This window comes from Pipistrellus kuhlii, unplaced genomic scaffold (genome assembly GCF_014108245.1).
Source record: "Pipistrellus kuhlii isolate mPipKuh1 unplaced genomic scaffold, mPipKuh1.p scaffold_m20_p_4, whole genome shotgun sequence".
In the NCBI taxonomy this organism is placed as follows: Eukaryota; Metazoa; Chordata; class Mammalia; order Chiroptera; family Vespertilionidae; genus Pipistrellus; species Pipistrellus kuhlii.
The window spans coordinates 90,925,059-90,945,485 of NW_023425540.1; the positions used below are offsets into that span (position 1 = coordinate 90,925,059).

The window sequence follows — 20,427 nt, forward strand, 5'->3', positions numbered from 1 at the left end:
CAGGGCGCACGCGCGAGCCGGCCGGCGCGCCCCCTGCAGGCTCCCGAGCGCCCGGCCAGGTCTGTCCTGTGGCTGTTCGCCGGCGCCCCTTCCCCTGCGTGACGGCGTCCTCCGCGAGGCTGGAGCGGAGCCGGGAGCCGAAGGAGTGGACGCCGCGCGAGGGCAGAGCGCCGGCCGCCGCATCCCCGGTGCCGAGGGTCGGTGAGTGCCGTGGGACCCGCCGCAAAGGCGCGCGCGGCTGCGGAGCCGCTCCCCGCCCCGGCCGACCCCAGCCCCAGCCCCAGCCGCCCTGCCCCGGAGCCCCGCCGCCGCCCTGCACCGCCCCGCTCTGCCCGCGCCCACCCAGCAGGTGCATCTCCCTGCAGCGCCAGGCCGCCCTGACTCAGGCTTCCTCTCCGCTCCAACCTCTCTGGGCGTGTCCCCATCCCTGCGGGCAAGTCGCTGAAGCCAGCTGGCCTCGGAGAAACCTAAACCTTCCCGGACATTAGAATAAATAGCTGCGAAACCCTTTGTGCCCAGCCCAGAGCAGACCCGTGGCCGCGTTCATCCAGCAGGCACTCAACACCTGTCTGGTGGAGTCCTGTCTGGTGGAGTCCTGTCTGGCGGAGTCCTGTCTGGCGGAGACCTGCAGGGCCTCCGAGAATGCTGCTGGCTCATCTCTCGGTGCAGAGCCCCAATGTGGGTGGTAATCCTTCTCCGTGCTGCACTCGCCTTCCTCCCACCCCCTCAGGTCCATTGAGGATCCAGGGGTCCGCTGTTGGTTGGTGATGAGAGTTGTGTGGGGGACAGCGGGAAGGGTACTTACTCCTGGTCTAGGCAGAGAGGCCTCGACAACCCTAAGTACAACCATCTAGCGTCCGTGGTCAGTCCTGATTTGGTGTAATTTGTGTTTACACGGGTATGGGTCCTCACACAGCACACGGTAAGCTTAACGAGGTCTCCTGCAGGAGGGTTTAGGGCCAGTGTGTATTTGTACTTCCTTGGACGTGATCCAATGAAAGCTGTTGCCTTACAGGATTGTTTATGTTTGTCTGTCCCTTTGCCTCTCAAACTGGGGGCTCCTTGAAGGCCCCGATTGGCTCTTGTTTGGTCTTGCACGCCCAGCACATAGCCAGTCCCTGGCACATGCCAGGCCTGGAGGCTCAGACAAGGTTCAAGTGAAAAAGTCAATGCCCTTTTCTCCTGAGCAATGATGCCATTTGATTCCGTGTATTTGATGCTTTCGCCTTCTGTAACCTTGAAAGGATGAAGGCTGTTTTCCTTTAGGAAGTTTGCATCCCGGAAGATGTAAGAGAAAAAGAAAATGGGTAAAAATGGATGCCATGAGGATTCCCCCTCCCCCATCTTTTTAACTTCTTGGAGAATTAAAAATTAATAAACACTTGCTTATTCTATCTGACAAACAGGATGGCATCATTCCCTCTCTAAGATGCTCTACCGCCATTCTGATGAGACAGCCTTTTGGAACAAGAAAGGGTAGCTCAAGCTGTTTTTTTTTTAAAAAAGATGCTAGCCTCCCATGGTGCATTGCCAGGCAGTCTCACCTGGGAAGGCCCACGTAATACTCCTAGTTAACAGTTTCTTCTCCGGACCTGCTTCTTGAGATGGCAGTGGCCTCTTCTGCTATTGAGTCTGTTGAGGGGGGAAAGCATTCTAGAACTCCGAGGAGAATGTGGGCAAGGCTCAGTGAATGGTTGAAAGATTTCCTGGACATGGTCCCTGCCCTTGGGGACTTTAAGGTAGAGTTAAAGAGATGACTTATTCACAGGTAACTGGGACATAAGACAGGACAAGATAAGTGATACATGAGATATCCAGAAAAGCTGCTGAAGATGTCCAGAAGGGGCGGGATAGCTTTCAGCAAGAGCACAAGGTCTCAATGCTGGCTGAATGTTACAATCCCTCGGGAAAGAGCCCCATGCCCTGAGCAGAGTCCAGAATCTCCAGGGATGGGCCTCAGACGTCAGTTTCTGTCTTAAAGCTCCTCCAAAAGATTCCTTTGTTCAGCCAAGATGCAGAACCCTTGAGCCAAGGTTATCAGTGGCTGGTTGACAGAGGTGCTGGGACTGGGCTGAGAAACAATAGGTGGGATTTCAGAGGCTGGAGACAGATATGGTGGATGGTATTCCGAGCAGACAAAACCCTAGAAGGCCCAGACACCTGTGGGAAAGTGTAAGGCGTGTCAGTCCCTGTCCTGGGGGACTGGTGCAGGGTACCATTCGGCTCAGAGTTCTTTGCACGTTTGAAGAGATTTGGAGTCAACAGGCAGGTAGAACCATTGCAGGAGCTCACTAATGATTCGCGCCTCGGCCCTCACAGAAGATCCATGTTACCTCTCCCTGGGGTTCCAGTCGCCCCATGACTCCATTTCCTCACCTAGAGAGGCAGGTGAGCTAGCAGGCCTGGGAATGGGGCCGAGGCTACGGCAGGGGTTAGAAAAGCAGGCAACACTTCCTTTTGTAAAAGAATACAAATATGTATCCCCGTATATTTATTTATAAATTATAGCCATACACTACTGTCATGAATATATGGACATAGAAATATATACAATCATAGAAGTTTTAAACCTTTTTTAAAAATATATATTTTATCGATTTTCTTACAGAGAGGAAGGGAGAGAGAAAGAGAGCTAGAAACATCGACCAGCTGCCTCTTGCACACCCCCTACCGGGGATGTGCCCGCAACCATGTACATGCCCTTGGCCGGAATCGAACCTGGGACCTTTCAGTCTGCAGACCGACGCTCTACCGCTGAGCCAAACGGTTTTTGCTACAACCATAGAAGTTTTAAAGGGATGAGCAGCACAGATGTCATAGAACTCTCTCCCCATAACCTCCTTGGGCTACATCTTTGGCAAAAACATACCCTACCAACTCCCGCCAGAAGCTTTAATGTAAACTCAGAGCCACGTGATCCTGAGGAGATGGCTGCCCCCACCCCTGAACAGAGCTGGTGGTGGTGAGACCAGCACACTAGGTCTCCCCCTGCGCCTCCCAGTGCAAATGACCACAGCCTCAAACCCAGCCTGGAGGGTGTGGAGGGGTCTGAGCCTCCAGGATTTCTTCCCATCCCATTCATGCCAGGACCACTTGTGTAAATATCTCATTGTCTAAAAACTATTTTTTGTGCACTTCCTTGTGCAAAAGAATTTAAGTATGTATCCCCCATATATTATACTTATTTATAAATTATAGTCATACACTACTGCACTGATATTATGGACATAGACATATACACAAATATAGGACTTTTAAAGCATGAGCGGGAATGTGAACATAGTTAAATTTTGTCAGTGTCCTAATGCTACAAAATCTTCCCTGCCATTTCCCTCACCATCCCGCACCAACATATGTTGTTTTTAAAAGAAACCATGTGATCAAGTCTACATCTCCTTTATAAAATGGTGAGATATAGGTTCCAGCATTTGAAGGTCTGGCTCTGGTTCTGCGTCCTGTTTACTTCAGTATCTGGTTCTTGTGGGATGTGATACCACGCCGCACGGAGACATGGGGACCGTGCTATGATTCCAGTACCTGTTTTTCCATCCCACTCACCGGGCATGCCAGGGCTCCTGGATTTGAGCTGATAAACGTTCCTGGGCTATCGGAGGAGCTGGCAATCTAGTTCCCAAAGCTCGTGGCGTGCAAGAGTAGATGTTCGTGAGATGGTGCTCTTGCAGCATCCTCGGCCACACAATCACACCTCTTCCTTCGAGGCACTGATTGGAGTATGCTGGCTTGAAAGAAATGAGCTAGCTGACACATCGCTGAAGTCATTTGCCCTCGAAAAAACAGAAAAGAAAAAGGTCTCCAGATTTGGAACTTTTCGTGAAAGAAAATGCAGATTCCCTCCTTAAGTTCTAAATCCCAAGATAATCATTGAACCTCTGTGTCATAAAAGATATTCGCAGGTATTCCTGAGTCACTACAAAGTATTATAGTGGAGTATGGTTTTTGTTTTTAATGGAATACAACCATATCTTTATTTATTTATTTATTTATTTATTTATAAAATATATTTTATTGATTTTTTTACAGAGAGGAAGGGAGAGGGATAGAGAGTCAGAAACATCGATGAGAGAGAAACATCGATCAGCTGCCTCCTGCACCCCCTCCTCTAGGGATGTGCCCGCAACCCAGGTACATGCCCTTGATCGGAATCGAACCTGGGACCCTTCAGTCCCCAGGCTGACTCTCTATCCACTGAGCCAAACCGGTTTCAGCCATATCTTTTCTTTTTTTAAATAATTCTTTATTGTTGAAAGTATTACATATGTCCCTTCCCCCCATTGACCCCCTCCAACCCATCCCTGCCCCCCCCAGGTCCTCACTGCCCCATTTTCTCTGTCCATGAGCCATGCATATATGCATACAAGGTCCTTCAACCATGCTATCTTGAAGTATATAAACTCCAACATATCTTAGAGGCTTCAAGTAAACTAGTGGGAAGGGCCCACCACCACCCCCATATCACAGAACCTCTCCTCCATCAGGGTGCCCATGGCTGCTGACATACAGGCCAACAAGGGCGCCAGGGTCCATCCATGTATTAAATATTAGTAAAGTTGCCCAGGTGGTGTGGCTCAGTGGTTGAGCACTGACCCAGGAACCAAGAGATCACTGGTTGGATTCCTGGTCAGGGCACATGCCCAGGTTGTGGGCTCGATCCCCTGCAGAAGGCAGCCAACTGATGATGTTTCTCTCTCATCAATGTTTCTATCTCTCTATCTCTCTACCATCTTCTCTCTCTAAAAAATCAATAAAAATATTTTTTTAAATATTGGTAAAGCCAATTTTTCTCATTTCTAAAGAAAAATACTTATAAATAAAATTCCTCACCATTCCATGATTCCAGAAGATAATCTTGCTCACCACACTTGGAGACTAATAGTGGGTTCGCTGGCAGGGACCATACTCAGTAAACGTGCCTGCTAGTTTTAGCCTGTTTTTGACAGTGTTTATTGTTATACTAGAGGTCCACTGCATGGATTCATGCACTGGTGGGTCCCTCCGCGTAGCTTGCAGGGATTGAGCCGAAACCGGCAGTCCAGTGCTACCTGCCGCTCCTGCCTGCCACTCCTGCTCATCCTGGCCCTGCTGTGCCTGCCACCGCCATGGCTCAGTGGGCTTGCTGCCACTTTGCTGTGGTCTCCGGGGTGCAGTGGCCAGCCACGAGCCCTGCGTCTGGGGCCTTTTGGTCAGCTAAGCAGCACTCCTGCTGTTGCACCAGGGGGCAGCTCCTGCATTGAGCGCCTGCCCCCTGGTGGTCAGTATGTGCTATAGCTACTGGTCAACCAGTTGTTTGGTTGTTCGGTTGTTTGGTTGTATAGGCTTTTATATATATAGATGGGCATTTCATCTGAAGAATTCATTGAATTAGACATTTTCACATATTTCCTGTCCACTCCGCCCCCAGAAAAGGATCATGTATTAGGTATAAGATTAAGCAAAACAAAACACCCACAAGCAGCATTATTGCACATTTAGAGACTCTCTCCCTCCATGCCCCATCCCAACTTCCTTCTTGCCATAGCATCCAAGCCCTTGTTGGCTTTCCTTTCTGGATTATTCCCTGCTGTTCCCCCACCATCACCACTCCAAACTACTTGCTGTTCCACACACACACACTTTCATTTCTCTGTGATCTAATGCCCTCCCACCCCAGCTAATAAGAAACTTGAGACCAGCGTGCTCCAAATGCTGCAAAATGTGGCCCAGTGAGTCCAGAGAGCACCAGTTTTGCTATGCATATTTTGATCAGACTTTTTTTTTAGATAAATCTACCTGTATATTTATGTATGTTTGTATAGGGGGTATTTCTGCCATTTCACTTTAATTTAAAGCAGTTAAATTAACTGCATTTAATAGAAAATTTAACTCAACAAACCTTTTATTTGGCTTCATGCTTAGCAATTGAAGTACATGCAAACATTCAGACTGTGAACTCCTTGGATTAAGAACGCTGGAATTTTCATTTCCAAATCCTTATTACCTGGTGAAAGTGCCCATCACACAGTGAGCACTGGGCAAATGTTAGTTGGATTAATAAATGCCTTTTTGTCTTGTGTACCCTAAAAGGCCACAGATTCTACCAGCAAACATCCATTAAGTGCTGTCAGGCCTTCTTCAGCGTGTACACATGTCGACCCTTAATACTGCTGACTGTTACAGACCCCGTGCTGATAAAGAAGTGCTTTCCTAGCTGAGATAGATCCTCAGGAAAAAGTGCTGAGTCCTGACCAGCACCCCCAACCAGGCCATCTCTCTATCCCACACCTGTGGTGAAGAGGCAGGACCATGGTTGTCCGTCCTCTGCCTGACACCAGCAGGCATGCCTGCGGCTTTATGGAGACCCCTCCCTCCGCCCGTTCCTCCCTCCAGGCCTGTGCAGAGTTAGGTTTCCACGGAAGGAGATGCACTGAACCTGGGATATGACGGGAACATAACAGGGTGTGTGCCTTGTCCGCTTCTGCTCGCTGGTCTGGAGGATGGCTCAGCAGCGACTCTCTTGAATCATTTAACACCATTCTGTTCTGTATATGCAGAAATAAAACCTTATTTTTGCACTGGCATATATATATATAAATTGTAGGACATATTGAAGCCCATAATGAAAAAGGAAATCCCCAAAAATCAAAAAAGTGGAAGTGCCTGAGTTGCAGGCTTGATCCCTGGCCTCTGTCCGGGCACATGTGGGAGGCAGCCAATGGATATTTCTCTTTCTCCCCCTCCCTTCCTCCCTCCACTCTCTCTAAAAATCCATGGGAAAAATACCCTCAGGTGAGGATTAAAAAATAATAAACAGCCCTAACCGGTTTGGCTCAGTGGATAGAGCCTCAGCCTGCGGACTGAAAGGTCCCAGGTTCGATTCTGGTCAAGGCATGTACCTTGGTTGCGGGCACATCCCCAGTAAGGGGTGTGTAGGAGGCAGCTGGTCGATGTTTCTCTCTCATTGATGTTTCTCTCTCTTCCTCTCTGTAAAAAAAAATAAAAATATATATATTAAAATAATAATAATAATAATAATAATAATAATAAACAAATAGATAAATAACATTGGAAGTGTCTAGACTCCCCAAAACACAATAAGCAGCAGTTGCCAACCTTTCAGACCTCCGGGACCAGACCGCTGGTTGGGTGGGGACCGCTGCACTGAAGGGCGCTGCTGAGCAGTGGGCCCTGGACAGCAGTGGGTGCTCATGGACTGGCACGACCCACAGCTCTTTACCAAAAACTACTGGGAAAACCATTTTTAGAGGAATTCTCTGTGCCATCAAGAGGCTTCTCAGAAATTAGCAAGCCACAGTATGCACTCACTCTGGACCAGTTCAACTGCTCACCTAAAAAAAGCAAATATTGAAATACTCAACGGTTTGTGTAACGTTTAATATTTTAACAGTAAGCAAACAAGGCTTTTAAGTCGGGGAAAGTAAAGTCTTCCCTTCCCTTCCTGGCTCTGTCCCCGGAGGAGTGGAGTGAGCCTCTGCGGGAAGTCTTCAGATGTGCTCTTGTGGGCGGAGGTGGTGGCTGTGCCAGGGGCCGAGCGTTTGCCTTAGCGTAGAAGCCGCCTGGGTGGCTCTGGACCGAGGCCATTGCCACTTCTGGGGACTCTCGGTGCCGCCCGGGTCAAGTGTTTTAAGGAACTTGAGCTTCCTTTCCTCGTGGACATTTGCTTTTGTAACCAGAAAGCCGCCTTGGTTTTGTAATTCCGGGAAATCTCCTCCTTTAAATTCTTTTTTTACTCGGACAGAACTGACACAGATACAGCATTTAGTGCGACTTTGGATAAAGCCTGGTGTGGACAAAGCCACAAGCTGGGTGTTTTGGGGAGACAGAAATAAATAAAATACCGAGGTGGTGGGGCTCAAGGGACATTTTTCTTCTGATTTCTAATGCTGGGTTCTGGAGGCACTGTGTACAGTTTTATAAAGATGTTTACTGTCAAAACTGGTTTGGCTCAGTGGACAGAGCGTCAGCCTGTGGACTGAAGGGTCCCGGGTTCGATTCCGGTCAGGGGCATGTATGTACCATGGTTTAGGGCACATCCCCAGTGGGGGTTGTGCGGGAGGCAGCTGATCAATGTCTCTCATCAATGTTTCTAGCTCTGTCCCTCTCCCTTCCTCTCTGTAAAAAATCAATAAAATATATTTTAGAAATAAAGTAATAATAATAATAAAAGATGTTTACTGCCTTCAGGGTACACTCGGATGTAGTGGTGTAGTAGCTGATGGGAGATTCAGATCCCGGCTCTGTGGCTTTCTTGTGGTGTGATCCAGGGCCAGGTTTTTGCTCCTGGTTTCTTTGTCTGTAAAAGGGTGAGGATACCAGAAGCCAGAGTTGAAATAAGAGACTGTGTAAGTATAAAAGTATATCATATGAAAGCTTCTTATCTTTTCATGTAGCAGGAGGGAACAAAGAGTCAGCCCTGCGGTCTGGTCTCTGTTTCCTGCGTTTGTATTTCTTTGTTTCTGGCTCTGTTCTTCCCAAAGTAACATACTTGCAATCTGTTCTGCTCTGTGGTTCTCTGACTTGGTGAGGGATGTCTTATAAACATAAGACATTTTTCACATTATCGCCTAGCACTCTCCACTTGCCCAAAGGTGCCAGGGAGTCATGCCAGGGAGCCCCGGGTCCCCCCCCCACCCCCCGATGTCCCGAGAGGCGTCAGCGCTCCTGATCTCCAAGGTCACCCTGCCAGCCCCACCCCAGAGCCCTCTGCACAGGGCTTCCTCCCCGCCAGTCCTCCCGTGGCCCCGGAGGAAAACCGCAGCCAGGAGCGAGCACAGCACTCAGGTCAGTTCCCGATACTGCCGTTCAGCCTCATAGGAAGATGGAGGGTCTGTCCTTCTGCCCCATCCCACCACCACCCGCCTTCCCACCCAGAGACAGGGTCAGGCTTGGTGATGAATCCTTCCTGGGACAGACTCTTCCAGAAAAGGAAGTCATCACCGTCTCTGACCCAAAGACCTCTGTGAGCTGTGACCCTTTCTTACATTCCCCTCTTGAGATAGAGGAAGGAAGAGCGTCTTGGCCAGGCCAGATGACTGCAGGAGGACCGGTCCCTGAGGGAGGCCCTGTCTTCCCCTCCGAGCCTGACCCACTTGTCAGAATCTTTCCTAAACCACAGGCCTCCGCCGATGAGCACTAAATCACTGCTCTCTTACTACCTGTCTGCAAGAGATTTTTAAGACAGTTCTCCACCTTGTTAATTTTAAAACAATTAGGATAACTTATTACTTTGCCGCTTAATAGCACTTTATACTATTTTAGCTTTAATGTCTTCACATGTTAACCATGTGGTTAACCGAGAAAGCCATATTTTGCATTAATTAATATATAACTTCTTGCAGTTGTGTTGTCTGTAAATATACAAAATATTTATTGACTATACTTTAAAGCATACATTTTGAATAACTATGGACACATCTTTTCTTGTGTTGTTTTGTGTGTTTTTGTGTTGTTGTTTTTTTTAAAGCAGGAGCTTACTTTAAAAAAGGGGGCATTAATAGAAATTATTTTCAACTGACTAGAGCCAAAAGTGAAGCTAGCTCTTTTAAAAAAACAAACTAGCCAAAACCGGTTTGGCTCAGTGGTAGAGTGTCGGTCTGCGGACTGAAAGGTCCCAGGTTCGATTCCGGTCAAGGGCATGTACAATGGTTGCTGGCACATCCCCAGTAGGGCGATGTTTCTCTCTCATCGACGTTTCTAGCTCTCTATCCCTCTCTCCTCCTCTCTGTAAAAAATCAATAAAATTTATTTTAAAAAAACACACAAAAAACAACTAACTCCCGTTCTGCACGCACTGGGTCTGAGGGCAGGCCCTTGGGGCAGCGGTGTGACCTGTGCTCACTAACGAATGATTGACCGGCCGTGTGAGTCTCCTGTGTGGTCGCCGGCCACTTAGTGGATGGCGTTGGGTGAATGTCAGCCTGAATGTGGAGCCGGTTCATTGAACTGAGAACTCTTCCGCTGTGAGTCACGGAGGTTTCTCCCCTCTTAGAGGACGGCGAGCCGTGAGGGGTTCCTCTTGCGCCACCTGCGTCCTCGGTGCATGGACGGCGACCAGGGGCTCTCCGGGCGCCCCCGCTGCCGTTCTCGCTGACCGCGTGGGGCTGAGCAGCCTGGCCGCACTGCAGCCTCCATGCCCGCAGCTTCCAGAACGTGACCGCCTCCTTCTCTAGCAGGTAAGCATCTGATATAAACTCTGAGCCTGGTGTCTCTGCCCATTCCAGGTGCTTCTCACACCCGAGATCTAGTACAGTGGGTTTCCTAAATTGAGAGTAGACACATATTTCTATTTATTGGTTGATTTTAGAGAGAGGGAGAAAGAAGTGGGGAGAGAGAAACATTGATGTGTTGTGTCACTTATGTCTGGATTTATTGGTTGATTCTTGTATGTGCCCTCACCATGGATCCAACCTGCAACCTTAGTGTATTGGGATGATGCTCTAAGCAACTAGCTACCCAGCCAGGGCCGAGAGAGGCCTTTCTAAACCCCACTCTTGTTTCTGCTATCTCTCTTTTTTCCTTTTTTTCTTCATTGATTAAAGTATTACATATATGTCCTTATCCCCTCCTTGCCCCTCCTTTCCTCCCCCCAACTCATGCCCTCACCCCCCTGGTGTCTATGTCCATTGGTTGGGCTTATATGCGTGCAAACAAGTCCTTTGGTTGATCTCTCCCCCTTACCCCACCTTCCCCTCTGAGGTTTGACAGTCTGACCGATGCTTCTCTGTCTCTGGATCTGTTTTTGTTCATCACTTTATGTTGTTCATTATATTCCATAAATGAGTGAGATCATGTGATATTTTATCTTTCTCTGACTGGCTTACTTCACTTAGCTCTCCAGTTCCATCCATTCTGCTATCTCTTGTGTTTCATAATCTCTCAGCAGACTTTCCCAGTTTATGTACCAGATTTAAATAGAACATTCATAGTGACACAGGATAGACTTTCTCCAAAGGAAAATGACCACTCTTGTGGGAAGCTCACATACCAATGCTCAGTTAAAGCAGGAAATGCTTCCTTAGGATTCAAAGCAGGAAGGTACAGTCCGTCATCTTGCCCATGTGTCTGCTACCTGTGTCTTGCTCCTGAGTCAACAGGGCCCGCCCGCCTGTGAGGGCCCCATATCAGGTTTCTCCTCTTCCCCTCCCTCCCTCTCTCCTTCCCTTCCCCCCTCCATCCCTCCACAGCCCTCTTCACACTTAGAAATCACCCCGAAGCCAGCACACTAAGCTGAGTTTCCTTTTGCTGGTTCTGTGCTGGTTGAGAGGAAAGCCAGTCATGGAGAGGAATTCCACCAGCCTGAGTATTTTGCTAAGAAATAGCACATTCACATGAACTACAGAGGACATCTGAATAGCTTTTTATCAAATGATAAATACCACTCCAGCAGTCACATTGCACATGAAAGCCTGTTGTTGAACTTCAGTTTCGGGAAGAAAGAAGGTCCGTTTCCCAAAGGAGTGTACTTTACACAAGCAGTAGAACTGTGGTTTCTCTCTCACGTGTGCTGTGTTGGGTGAAGATGGTATGAACAAGGGTGAGGAGGAACGTGGAGAGAAGGTTATGTGTCCCAAGACTCAATCTTCCCCTCTTTCCCCTATGCACCCCAAACTCAAAGCACATTTTCATGGCACACCCTAACTTTTTGTCCCTGGTCTGTAACCAGTGCGGAGGGTCCCTCCTGGTGAGAGGATGGCGGTGCTCAGGCAGCTGTCACTCCTGCTCTGGAAGAACTACACTCTGCAGGTAAGTGCCGCTCCCGGGCATGGCAAGAAGTGTGTGGGCACCTTGGGAGACAGGGCCTCGGGGGAGAGTGAAGCTTGGAGGGGGTGTCCCAGGGGAGAGGGGTGTCCCCAGGGAGGGGGCGTGTCCCAGGGGAGGGGGGTGTCCCCAGGGAGGGGGTGTGTCCCAGGGAGGGGGTGTGTCCAAGGGGAGGGGGTGTCCCAGGGAGGGGGCGTGTCCCAGGGGAGAGGGGGTATCCCCAGGGAGGGGGTGTGTCCCAGGGGAGAGGGGTGTCCCCAGGGAGGGGGTATGTCCCAGGGGAGGGTGTGTCCCAGGGAGGGGGTGTGTCCAAGGGGAGGGGTTGTCCCAGGGGAGGGGAGTGTCCCAGGGGAGGGGGTATGTCCCAGGGGAGGGTGTGTCCCAGGGAGGGGGTGTGTCCAAGGGGAGGGGGGTGTCCCAGGGAGGGGGTGTGTCCCAGGGGAGGGGGTGTCCCAGGGGAGAGGGGGTATCCCCAGGGAAGGGGTGTGTCCCAGGGGAGGGGGTGTCCCCAGGGAGGGGGTGTGTCCCAGGGGAGGGGGTGTCCCAGGGAGGGGGTGTGTCCCAGGGAGGGGGTGTGTCCAAGGGGAGGGGGGTGTCCCAGGGGAAGGGGGTGTCCCCCAGGGAGGGGGTGTGTCCCAGGGAGGGGGTGTGTCCAAGGGGAGGGGGGTGTCCCAGGGGAGGGGGTATGTCCCAGGGAGGGGGTGTATCCAAGGGGAGGGGGGTGTCCCAGGGGAGGGGGGTATCCCCAGGGAAGGGGTGTGTCCCAGGGGAGGGGGGTGTCCCCAGGGAGGGGGTGTGTCCCAGGGGAGGGGGTGTCCCAGGGAGGGGGTATGTCCCAGGGAGGGGGTGTGTCCAAGGGGAGGGGGGTGTCCCAGGGGAGGGGGGTGTCCCCCAGGGAGGGGGTGTGTCCCAGGGAGGGGGTGTGTCCAAGGGGAGGGGGGTGTCCCAGGGGAGGGGGTATGTCCCAGGGAGGGGGTGTGTCCAAGGGGAGGGGGGTGTCCCAGGGGAGGGGGTATGTCCCAGGGAGGGGGTGTGTCCAAGGGGAGGGGGTATGTCCCAGGGGAGGGGGGTGTCCCCAGGGAGGGGGTGTGTCCCAGGGGAGGGGGTATGTCCCAGGGAGGGGGTGTGTCCAAGGGGAGGGGGTGTGTCCCAGGGGAGGGGGGTGTCCCCAGGGAGGGGGTATGTCCCAGGGAGGGTGTGTGTCCAAGGGGAGGGAGTGTGTCCCAGGGGAGGGGGGTGTCCCAGGGGAAGGGGGTGTCCCAGGGGAGGGGGGTGTCCCCAGGGAGGGGGTGTGTCCCAGGGTAGGGGGGTGTCCCCAGGGAGGGGGTATGTCCCAGGGAGGGGGTGTGTCCAAGGGGAGGGGGGTGTCTCAGGGGAGGGGTTATGTCCCAGGGAGGGGGTGTGTCCCAGGGGAGGGGGTATGTCCCAGGGGAGGGGTTATGTCCCAGGGAAGGGGTGTGTCCCAGGGAGGGGGTGTGTCCAAGGGGAGGGGGTATGTCCCAGGGAGGGGGTGTATCCAAGGGGAGGGGCGTGCCCCAGGGGAGGGGGGTGTCCCAGGGGAGGGGGGTGTCCCCAGGGGAGGGCGGTGTCCCAGGGGAGGGGGTGTCCCAGGGGAGGGGTTGTCCCAGGGGAGGGGGGTGTCCCCAGGGAGGGGGTGTGTCCCAGGGGAGGGGGGTGTCCCAGGGGAAGGGGGTGTCCCAGGGGAGGGGGGTGTCCCAGGAGAGGGGGGTCTGTGAGCCACTCCGTGCTTCTCCATCCGCCAGCATGTGCTTTCATTCCTCCTCCAGAAGCGGAAGATCCTGGTGACGGCCCTGGAGCTCCTCCTCCCCTTGCTGTTTTCTGGGATCCTGATTTGGCTTCGCCTGAAGATCCAGTCGGAGAACGTGCCCAAGGCCACCATCTACCCCAGCCAACCCATCCGGGAGCTGCCCCTGTTCTTCAGCTTCCCTCCCCCGGGAGGCGCCTGGGAGCTCGCCTACATCCCGTCCCAGAGCGACGCCGTGAAGACCGTCACGGAGACGGCCAGGAGGGCCTTGGTGATCAACCTGAGAGGTGAGGCGGCCGGGGGACCTTCTCTCTGTGAGGTTCAGGGCCACGCAGCTCCCTCTTGTTGGCCATGCTGCCAGGGCAAGTCCCCCACCTCTGTCTCCTATCTCTCCTTTTAAAAATTTTTACTTACTGATTTAAAATGTTTTTTTTGTTGTTGTTGTTGTTTTAGAGAGAAAAGCATTGTTTGTTCCACTTATTTATGCATTCATTGTTTGATTCTTATGTGTCGTGACCGGGGGAATCGAACCTACAACCTTGGCATATTGGGATGATGCTCTAAGCAACTGAGCTACCCAGCCAGGGCTTGTAACATGTCTTATTATAGTGTTGTGAGGGCCAAATGAATTGATATGTGGCAGATTGAGCAGCAGCCAGTTACCCCCTGGGGGAATAGGTGGCCACATACCCAAAGAAAGCTCCTTTAGTTACAAGGGTAAGATGTAGTGAGAATATGGGGCCAAGAATCCTTTCTGGGGTGTGGTCCTGAGGCCTGGCCCATGGCCTGGGGTGGGCTGGAGGGAGTCAGTGGGGTGGGGTGGTATGGGGGACATATGGAATACTTTCAACAATAAAGAATTATTTTTAAAATGAATAATAATAAAAATTAAAAAAGAGCCATAGGCTCTGGCTGGGTGGTTCCCTTGGTGGGAACATTGTCCTGTACACCAAAGGGTGTGGGTTCTATTCCCAGGCACATCCCTAGTTGTGGGTTCGATCCCTGGTCAGAGGTGGGGGATGGGAAGCAGCCAATCAATCAATGTTTCTCTCTCTCTCCCTCCCCCCTTCCTCTCTACCCTCCCCCACTCTCTCCCTTTCTCTCTCTCTTTTTCTCTCTCTCTGAGATCAATAAGAGCATATTCTCAGATGAGGATTAAAAGAGAAACAAATGAGCCATTAGAGAGCCTGTCGAGGTATATTCCCAGTAAACGCATGCTAGTCCGTCTTTTCTAGCTCTTTACTTTCGGGATAAAAAGTATGATCTCTGCCGAGACCGGTTTGGCTCAATGGATAGAGCGTCAGCTTGGGGACTGAAAGGTCCCGGGTTCGATTCCGGTCAAGGGCATGTACCTTGGTTGCGGGCATATCCCCAGTAGGGAGTGTGCAAGAGGCAGCCAATCGATGACTCTCTCTCATCGATGTTTCTAACTCTGTATCTCTCTCCCTTCCTCTCTGTGCAAAATCAATAAAATATATATTTAAAAAAAAAAAAAAGTATGATCTCTTTTTCCCCTCCTCTTGATTTTGGCATCTACCTCCTGGGGCTTGTTGAATTCAGCATAGCAAACACTTAGGAGAAGATCCTTGGTCCCTCACTGATCGATCAGTAAAACCCTTTATATGAAATGGGGTCTGGGTGATAGAGAACCATTTAACAAGCGATATGTTGGTGCCTACTTTTTAAAGCACCACCATGGCTCTAAGGCTCTAAAGCACATGTGTCAAACACAAGGCCCGCGGGCCAAATCCATCCCGCCAGGCCTTGCAATGTGGCCCGCACCGTGCTGTCATCACTGCACTCCGCTGCGTTTCCATCACAATGGCAGTTTATGACTGTTCAGTAAACCATTCGGCCTGCGATTTAGGCTGGATTTTAGATTTTGGCCCCTTCTCTGATTGAGTTCGACACCCCTACTAAGGGGACTACCCCTGGCAGTGGAGCCAGGGCAGGGGGCCGCCTGCACGGAGGAGGGTAACGGATTGGCATTGCTGCCAGCCCTGCCTGCAGGCTCACCAGAACCCGGGGGCTGGCTGTGATTTTCAGGTTCTGCCTGTCTTCCCGGCAGAACTGCCTCTCTGCCAAAAACAAAAGCCCCCTCTGGTCTTAGGAAAGGTGTACACAACCCTGGAGAAACGTGTAAGTTTTCGGTCTTTTATCTGCAAATGACGGAGCCATTGAGATGTTTCACTGCTCTTCGCAGCTCGCGGCTTCGCCTCGGAGAAGGACTTCGAGGACTACATCAAGTATGACAACCGCTCCGCCGACGTGCTGGCCGCCGTGGTGTTCGAGCACACCTTCAACCACAGCACGGACCCCCTGCCCCTGGCGGTGAGGAGCCCCCCCCCCCCCCAACCAATTCAGCCTACAAAGGTGCTCTGCCGGCCTGGGCGTAAACCATCTTTTCTTGGTCCAGTATTGCCATCTTGGTCCCTACTGAGGGAGCCCTGGGGCAGTTTAACCCATCAGGCCAAGCAGTTTAGAAACCTTACCTGCTCGGAGAAAGCAGCCTATGAGCCATCACTATAGGCCCCTGTATGTCCTCTCATTTCATAAAAGGCGTTACTGGTCTCTAGGCCTCCGTGGATGAGAAAGTAGCAAATACTTGGGACTGAAGTATGATATGGCATTAGCCTGTCTGCTGCATATTTAAAACAGCCCCCTCCGAAAAGATGTTTCGCTTGCCCCATGGGATTAAGACTGGGAACCCATCAAATCCCTCTAGCGTTATTTCAAGGTCATGTAGAGTTCATGTGGGTGGCCGGCAAGAGAGGTGTGGCAAAGAACACCCACAGTGCCCCTGAGGGTTCCCTGTTACCCCTGGGGCAGGACCACTTGCCCTGACCGTGGGGGAGACACTGGGAGACACTGGGGAGCTCACAGAATAAGAGCCCCCTAACCCCTCTCAGTTGATGCGGGGGGGGTGTTCCTCTGGATCCCCCAGAGCAGTTGGTTCTCTCTGTTTCCACAGGTGAAATACCACTTACGGTTCAGTTACACTCGAAGAAATTACATGTGGACCCAGACGGGCTCCTTGTTCGTGAAGGAGACGGAGGGATGGCACACCACTTCCCTCTTCCCACTTTTCCCAAACCCGGGACCGAGGGAGCCCGCATCCCCCGATGGCGGAGAACCTGGTGAGAAGCACTTTCGGGTGGTGTTGCGCCCCAGAGTGGTGCCTGACAGTCACATGGGGAACCCACCTTGCAGTTCTCTGCAGAAATACTTTTTAGGAATATTTTATCTTCTTTGTGGGAGAAAGAAGAAGACATCTCGTAAAACTGTCTTCTGTAAAACAGCGAAGGCTCTCTTCCTGTTTGTGAAAACGTGTGCTCTTGAATGAAACATGTATATTCCCATTTTTAGGGAGCTTCCGTTTCCATTGAAGCTTTTGGGCTTGGTTTTATGTTTTCCTCCTCTTGGTTGCTGCCTCTGGATACAGTTTTATAGGCTCTGTAAGCTCTGTGGTTGTTTAATGATCTGTAATTTAATTGAGTCAGTGGAATGTTTGTAGAAGTTGGATCTTGGGTAGCAAATGGCGAAGGGTAAATATTTTTGTTACACAAAGGACTCAGCTAAAGCAGTCAGAAAAACATGCAGGCCTCGAGCAGCGTGGAAAGGACGGGAAGCTGGCACACGGAGGCACTGGGTACATTCAGTCCAGTGTTCTCCTCCAGCACACCCCCAGAGGCCCGTATCTCAGACTCCCTGATTCCCCAGATAAGAATTTAGCCCTGGAGTCATCTAACAGAGGGAGAAGATCCACAGGCACAAATATGTTCCCCGCAGCTTTACTTGTGATCACAAAAATGTCACCGGGGTGGGAAGTGACTGGTTACAGAGTGATGGCATCATTCCTCAGAGGGTTTAGCAGCCACACATATCATGAGGAGGAAGAGCCTATGATGACATGGCAAAGCCTCTCGAGAGAACAGTGTGTGAGCAGGCAGGATATTTCGTGTGTGAGGTTGTGAAAAGACAGGCTTTGAATCCAGAGACCAGGGTCCCATCTCACCTGTGCCCCGCCACCAGTTGTGTGCCTCAACTGCCCGGGTCTCAGCGGTCCCATCTGCTCAGTGGGGATATCGTGACCTCCTCTGCTGGTTTGTTGCAAAGAAGAGAGCTAACCCCCAACCCAACACAATAATGGGTGGCCTTAATGGAGCACCTACTATTATCGCAACCATAAAAAGAGTTAAATCTGAGAGAAATAGTAGAATCACACAGGTAGGGTAACCTCATGTGGGGGTATGGTTGGCATATTGCTTTTCCCTTTTCTAGCAGCTGAAACCCAGACAGTTAGTTCTGTGAGAGACACTCGTTACAGATGTTCCCAGCGTCACTGTTTTGTGAGTGAGGGTGCCCAGCTGCACCCCGTGTTCCCCTCCGTTTCTTGGGCTCAGGCCCAGGAGCTCAGGCTGCCTTTTTGCTCCTGAGGCCATGCCTCTCCTTTCTGAGGCTCAGACCCTCCCTATCTTAGCTCTGGACTGGAAGACCATATCCCCAGCTCATCACTCCTCCCAGGCCCTTTTCACTTTAGGAATTTTATTACAGACCACTATGGGGCATCTGAAAGGGCCAGCACGGAGAAACCACGAGGTACAGCAGTGGTCTTTGGTCCATGGTGTTTGCCTCCTTATGAGATGGTACCTCGAGGGCAGAGCTCTCTGGTCGGCCATAGTATGGTCCTCCGAAGATGTCCACGTCCTAATCTTCGTAAGCTGTGAATGTGCCAGGGCACGTGGAATTAATGTGGCAGATGGAATTAAAGCTGCTAACCAGCTAGCCTTAAGCTAGCCAAATTATTGTCGATTATCCCAGGGGGCCCACTGTAATCACTGGGTCCTTAAAAGTCGTAGACAAGGAAGGCAGAGGAGAGGGTCAGAGATGTGATGGCAGCAGCAGGGTCTTGAAGGGGGAGAGAGGGGCACAGGCTGGGAATCACGGCGGTCCCTGCAAACCAGGAGAGTGAAGAGGCCTCAGGGCATTGGCGATGTCGCTCTGAGGCCAGTTCCACGGGGAGGCCCAGTACAGCTCCGTGCATGTGGCTCTCTGCGGGGGCCGCACCGCCTGCTGTGGCTTTTCCAGCATGTATTTACCTCACGTGCTCGGATGTCCTGTGCTCCCACACTTAGGGTACATCCGAGAAGGCTTCCTGGCCGTGCAGCACGCCCTGGACAGAGCCATCATGCAGTACCACACCAACGCCTCCACACACCAGCTGTTTGAGAAGCTCACCGTGATCGCCAAGAGGTTCCCGTACCCGCCTTTCATCTCGGACCCCTTTCTCGTGGCCATCCAGTACCAGCTCCCCCTGCTGCTCATGCTGAGCTTCATCTACACCTCCCTCACCATCGTCCGGGCCGTCGTGCAGGAGAAGGAGAGGAAGCTGAAGGTAACCCGATTTGCACTTGGCTTTAAAACATTTCGGCAGCTGCTATCAGGCAGGGGCGGCTCACGGACGCGGGGGCCCCAGAGCAGTGTGGGATGAGGCCGGCGCCAGTGGTGGCGTTAGCCTACGTGGGGCTTCTTTGAAACCAATCCTGATAAACCCGGATTTTTAAAATCCTAAGGAAGTAGTATATTTTGTGGGCAGTGTCTGGTCTCACCCGAGTCATGCTGAGATAGTAAAACATACACCCCATTTTTGAAGACTTAGTCTGAAAAGGAAAAAAAAAGTAAACTGTTTCATTGGTACTCTCTATATTGGTTATACGTTGAAAAGACAACAGTTTGGACGTATTGAGGTAAGTAAAACACATTGCGGAAATTAATTTTACTTGTTTCTTTTAACTTTTTCTTTGTGGCTACTCTAAAATGCTAAATCAGACACGTGGCTCGCATTCTGTTTCTGTGGAACAGAGCCGCTCTAGACGTTAGCTCAACAGCGAGCCAAGATGCTTAAATATATGGCTGAGCACAAGCTAATTTACTTTGCAGATGGATCAAGGACAACTGCCGGGCACAATAGGATAGGAAATACAAACATATCAAGTGTCACTTTAAAAGGATATCATGGGCTTGATTGAGTGCACCTGAATGAGTAGTGTCACCTGTAAACCCATACCCATGACACTGCCAAAAGTGTCCAGAATTTATTTAGAGCTTCCCTTTTGGCAATGTCGCAGTGCCAGGAAATGACGTTTAGAAGACTCCCGCCAGCACCAAATCTGTGATTATTGGGGCTGGGAGAACCCATGAGGTGGGTACTCTCTGCTCGGGCACCTTAAGAAGCTTTGATAAGGTGATATGTGTGTAGTTTAAATAGTTAGCCGTGGACAAAGAAACGGTTCAGAAAATAATATGTGTACACAGGCACACCTGCAGAAACATAGATAAATCCAATGTGGCAGGATGTTAAGTGACTGTGGAACCTAAGTGGGACCTTTGTAGCAGTCCTCCCATTTTTCTGAGGTTGTGAAACTGGGCATAAGAAGAAGCTGGAAAATCAACAGCCTGGCTTGGTGCCCAGCTTATAAGAGACAATCAGTGCTGGCCCCCTCCTCCAGACTCCTGCTAGCCAATAGGACATTCCCCGATGATGGATGGACATGTCCTGTGTCCAGTACTGTCTCCACTGGGCACTGGTGCCTAGCACAGCTGAGGAGCTAAGTTTTTAATTTTATTAATTTCCATAGAGATAGCTTCATGTGGCCACTGGCCAGTCCATTGCACATCACAGCCTTATGTGTCCTGGGACGCCCTGGTCAGTGGCATAGCTGGGTTTCCTCACCATACCTCCTGACCGCCTGGCTGAACCCCCTGAGGAAGGCCTGTCCCCAACATCGCTATGCTCCTGTCCTTCCTGTAGGGCCCCTGCCCCTCACAACAATAGTCTGGACCCCTCGTTTCAGAACAGCAGGAGGGGAGGCAGTGCCTCTGGGTCTAAA

General features: G+C 51.3%; 1 protein-coding gene across 2 annotated transcripts in view; it reads left to right on the forward strand.

The window, feature by feature from the left end:
- ABCA3 (ATP binding cassette subfamily A member 3) overlaps positions 1–20,427 on the forward strand; it is a 50,628-nt gene continuing 30,201 nt past the window's right edge. Inside the window, exons 1-7 of one of the 2 annotated variants that reach the window (XM_036408925.2) lie at positions 1–201; positions 10,006–10,187; positions 11,678–11,757; positions 13,560–13,824; positions 15,741–15,868; positions 16,509–16,674; positions 18,673–18,932. In XM_036408925.2, the coding sequence (XP_036264818.1) occupies positions 11,704–11,757; positions 13,560–13,824; positions 15,741–15,868; positions 16,509–16,674; positions 18,673–18,932 (873 nt within the window). In that variant the 5' untranslated portion in view covers positions 1–201; positions 10,006–10,187; positions 11,678–11,703. The remainder of the gene's footprint in view (positions 202–10,005; positions 10,188–11,677; positions 11,758–13,559; positions 13,825–15,740; positions 15,869–16,508; positions 16,675–18,672; positions 18,933–20,427) is intronic. The other variant, XM_045571418.1, reaches the window with a different exon arrangement.